General features: G+C 43.0%; 2 protein-coding genes across 2 annotated transcripts in view; one reads left to right on the forward strand and one right to left on the reverse strand.

Moving 5' to 3' along the window:
* Nucleotides 1-5,000, forward strand: part of LOC143276318 (uncharacterized) — a 492,860-nt gene that overhangs the window by 189,678 nt on the left and 298,182 nt on the right. The gene's annotated exons all lie outside the window — the stretch shown is intronic.
* The window catches only part of LOC143276054 (pappalysin-1-like), a 68,715-nt gene that overhangs the window by 28,361 nt on the left and 35,354 nt on the right, over nucleotides 1-5,000 (reverse strand). The window contains exons 13-15 of the mRNA XM_076580440.1: nucleotides 3,926-4,054; nucleotides 1,958-2,049; nucleotides 601-800 (exon numbers count right to left, since the gene is read on the reverse strand). Coding sequence (XP_076436555.1) covers nucleotides 601-800; nucleotides 1,958-2,049; nucleotides 3,926-4,054 — 421 coding nt within the window. The remainder of the gene's footprint in view (nucleotides 1-600; nucleotides 801-1,957; nucleotides 2,050-3,925; nucleotides 4,055-5,000) is intronic.

Consider the following 5,000-nt stretch of genomic DNA (forward strand, 5'->3'; position numbering starts at 1 on the left):
AACCAACCCCCAACCCAACTCAAAGCCAACCCATCCCAACACCAACAGACACACCTCCTCTACCTCACCTGCGCGCGGTGTAATGTATAGAATTCGTTTAAATGCCTTTCGTACAAAAATTTTCTAAAAATATAAAATGTATATGCGGTAAGCAAATAACTGTAAGCCATCTACTCATTCATTGTCCGAGCATAAGACATTTAATTCCTAAAGATGTAGTTGATGACTTTTCTTCCAATATTTCATTAGCCACTGAAAAGATTTTGAATGATTATTCATTGCTTAGAATGTTTTCGGAAATTTTAAACTCCAGTCCAGTTGGTATCCTCCTTTGATGTGTTATAATTAATGTTGCTATTTATATTTACATTGTTGAAGGTTAATACTTGTTGATATGCATATACATGTTCTCCTTCTCATTCAATACACACCACAATCTCTTTAGACCCTTTTCTTATAATATACTTTTCCTCTGATACATAACAAGAACACTTTTTTTTACACTAATATTCACATGCATTCCCTTTCCTTTATCCACTTCTTTACTCCTTTCCGTCTAAAAACACTTATAGTGAATAGACGTTAAACTGAAGATAAAACCTGCGCGTGGTCCGGCGCCCCGGTGGCCAGCCTGGCGGGGCAGGAGGGCAGCTGGTGATCGGGGTTGGCGGTGGCGTCGTGGGCCCACTGGTCCAGGAAGGCCTGGGGCGTGTAGAACCCGCAGTCCAGCACGCTGCTCGTCCGCTCAAAGTCCTCGCACTCCCCGTCCCCGTCGTGGAGGTAGCATGCGCTGGGGCTGCCTGTTTAAAACACCAACCATCCAACCTTCTTCTTCTTCGTACGTAGGCTGCAACTCCCACGTTCACTCGTATGCACACGAGTGGGCTTTTACGTGTATGACCGTTTTTACCCCGCCTTGTAGGCAGCCATACTCCGCTTTTGGGGGTGTGCATGCTGGGTATGTTCTTGTTTTCCATAACCCACCGAACGCTGACATGGATTACGGGGTCTTCAACGTGCGTATTTGATCTTCTGCTTCCATATACACCAACCAACCAATGGGGTTTTAGGGCTCGCCGGCCCCCCTCCCCGTACACCCCCCATAACCCCCCACGTCCCCACCCCTCCACTCCTCCAGCCACACTTCAGTTGCTCAAGGAGACGTTACTGCGTTCGACACAACTTTCCATTATCATGATTATACGGTACGCCACCACTGCTATGCACATATCTGCCTGCCTGCCTGCCAGCCAATACGTCAGCGAGCGTAACCCGGGCAACGCGCTTTGTCAAGCATTGAGGGAGAAAATAAACTGAAATGAAATAAGATTAAAATAAAATGAGATAAAAACAAAATGAAAAGAAAGTGTTAAATATCAGAAAATACGAATAACGATGATATTAATACTAATAGATAGACTGATAAACAAATAAACGAAAAAGTAAATAAATAAATCAATTAATAAATTAACACAAACACGCACACACACACATCTCACTATCTATCTATCTATCTATCTCACAAACTCATAGACAGACAAATAGATAAATAATAATACAGTACCCACAATTTAAGCTATAAATAAATCAATAAATGAATGCACAAACACACACACATCTATCTATCTATCTATCTCACAAACTAACAGACAGACAAAATTCTTAATAGATAACAAATAATAGATAATACAATACACACAATTTTAGCTGGCTTTTAGTTCCTTTCAATTTCAAAATTTCTGTTTTTGGCATATTCAGTTTGCGCATTTTGATGCAGTTTGTGCACTGTACATACCCATTAATGTATTTTGAACGCTGATATATCTGCCTCCACTATGAGTATCCAAAAGGTAAGTTTCAACTGTTTGTACTAATCGACTCCAAATAATCAGGTACACACACACACACACACACACACACACACACACACACAAACCAAGCAGAATGGGGTGCTTACCTTTGCAGTGGAAAGAATGTTCAACGTGGCAAGTGACGTCACAGCCATCTCCAGATACAATGTTTCCATCATCACACTCTTCGTCGCCTTGCCTGCACACACACACACACACACACACACACACACACACACAGACACACACACACACACACACACACACATGAATGCACACACACGCACAATGTACACGCATGTATGTACGTGCACGCACACACACACACACATATACACATTTTGCACTGTCTTGCAATGTATTGTGTTGCAGTGTAATGTATCCTATTGCATTATACAAAGTTATTGCATCGTATACAGTGATTTAAGCAATATCAATATAAAGTTATGTAAGCATGTCAACATAAAGTTATGTAAGCCATGATCATTATCCCCCAAAGAGGAATTCACATATGGTCGTTTTGCTTATTTCATGTCCAAATTCAAATGTGAAAGTATGGAAATAAAAGACATGTGATCAACAGATCATATAAAATTAAATCATAAAGTCATAGTTAAAAAGTCACATTCAAGTTAACATGGACACATCTATTTAACACGTTATGAATTGTCTAAGAACACTTTGACAATGTTTTTTACTCTTTCCATACGAACGGTGAAAGAGACGACGTTAACAGCGTTTCACCCCAATTACCATCATCAAAATAATTATTGCAAAGCGGAAAAAAGCGGAAGGCTCTTTTACTGAAGACGTGAATGTTGACAAAGAATAACACAATTCTGACGACGGAAGCTAAAGGTTGGGTCATTCAGACACCCACTGGACATCTGAGGGGTCTGTGTAGAGGAGAAGAGAAGACTGGCCGTACTGAGTGAGTTAATCGAAAATCAATATAGAGAAATTCATAATTATTGTTATTTATTGATATTTCCATCATCATCCTTATATTATGTCAATATAAAGCTAGGTAAATATGTGAATATAAAGTTAAGTAAGCCACGCAGTTCCAAAGTCAGGTACACCATGTCAATACAAAGTCAGGCATCATCGTCATCATCATCATCATCTTCATAGTAGTAGTAGTAGTAGTAATAGCAGTGGTAGTAGTAGTGGTAGTAGTGGTAGTATCATCGCCGTCATATTATCATCATCATCATCATCATCATCATCATCATCAATACATCATCATTATCATCATCATCATCATCGTTTCATCATCATCATCACAATCACCATCGTCATCACCATCACCATCATCATCACAATCACCATCGTCATCATCACCACCACCATCGTCATCGTCATCATCATCATCATCACCATCATCATCATCATAATCATCATCACCACCACCATCGTCATCATCACCATCACCACCATCGTCATCATCATCATCACCATCGTCATCATCACCATCATCATCACCACCACCACCATCGTCATCATCATCACCACCATCATCATCATCACCATCGTCATCATCACCATCATCATCATCACCACCATCGTCATCATCACCACCACCACCATCGTCATCATCATCATCACCATCGTCATCATAATCACCATCGTCATCATCATCATCACCATCGTCATCACCATCATCACCATCGTCATCACCACCATCGTCATCATCACCACCACCATCATCATAATCATCATCATCATCACCATCATAATCATCATCATCACCATCGTCATCACCATCATCACCATCGTCATCATCATCCTCCTCATCATCGTTTCATCATCATCATCACAATCACCATCGTCATCATCATCATCATCGTCATCACCATCGTCATCATGATCGTTTCATCATCATCATCATCACAATCACCATCGTCATCATCACCACCACCATCATCATAATCATCACCACCACCACCATCATCATCGTCATCATCATCATCACCATCGTCATCACCATCATCACCATCATCATCATCACCACCATCATCATCATCACCATCATCATCATCGTCATCATCACCATCATCATCGATATCGATCACCTGTCCAGGTGTCCGTTCCCGCAGTAGTGCTGGCCGTGGGTGTAGGTGAGCGAGGGGGAGGGGGCACTGGTGAGGGGGAGCGACTGCGTCTCCACCCAGTACTGGTACAACACCCCCCTCTCCACCTCCCTGATAGAAGTCGTGGGGGGGCGCGGTGGAGTCGGGGGGAGGGGGGGGTGTGTGTGGGGTGGACGTCAATTCACCATGGTTAGACGATCATCGTCATTTCATTTCAAACACGTACACATGCACACACGTACATACATACACACACACGCACACATACACAGCTCACGCGCGCTCGTGCGCACGCACGCACACACACACATACACACACACACACGCACGCACACATTCGCACGCACACACACACACACACACACACACACATACATTCACACGCATGCACGCGCGTGCACACGCACACACACATACATACACTCACACACACACACATACACACACATACACATTATACACATTCGCACGCACACACACTCACGCACACACGCACACACACATACGCACGTACGCGCGCACGTACGCGCGCGCGCGCGCACACACACACACACACACACACACACACACACACACACACACACACACACACACACACACACACACATGTGCATGAAAAACAAAACAAAAAAAAGCAACAACAACAAACAAATAAACCCCCAACCCATTCCAGCATGAATGATCGCTTGCACACACCAACCTACCAACTGCAGCAACTACTAACACTGCTGCTGCTACTGTAACTGGTTCTTCTGCTTCTATTGCTGCTGCTGCTATTGTTACAGCTGTTGCTGCTATTGTTGCTGCTGTTGCTGCTAATGTTGCTGCTGTTGTTGCTATTGTTACAGCTGGAGATGTTACTACTGTTGCTCTTGCTGCTATTGTTGCTGATGGTGATGCTGCTACTGCAGCTGTTGCTGATATTGTTGCTGCTGTTGCTGCTGTTGTTACAGCTGGTGTTGTTACTACTGTTGCTCTTGCTGCTATTGTTGCTGTTACTAATGTTGCGGTTGCTACTATTGTTACAGCTGGTGCTGTTACTAATGTTGCTGTTGCT

The sequence above is a fragment of the Babylonia areolata genome, chromosome 31 (assembly GCF_041734735.1).
Source record: "Babylonia areolata isolate BAREFJ2019XMU chromosome 31, ASM4173473v1, whole genome shotgun sequence".
Taxonomy (NCBI): Eukaryota; Metazoa; Mollusca; class Gastropoda; order Neogastropoda; family Buccinidae; genus Babylonia; species Babylonia areolata.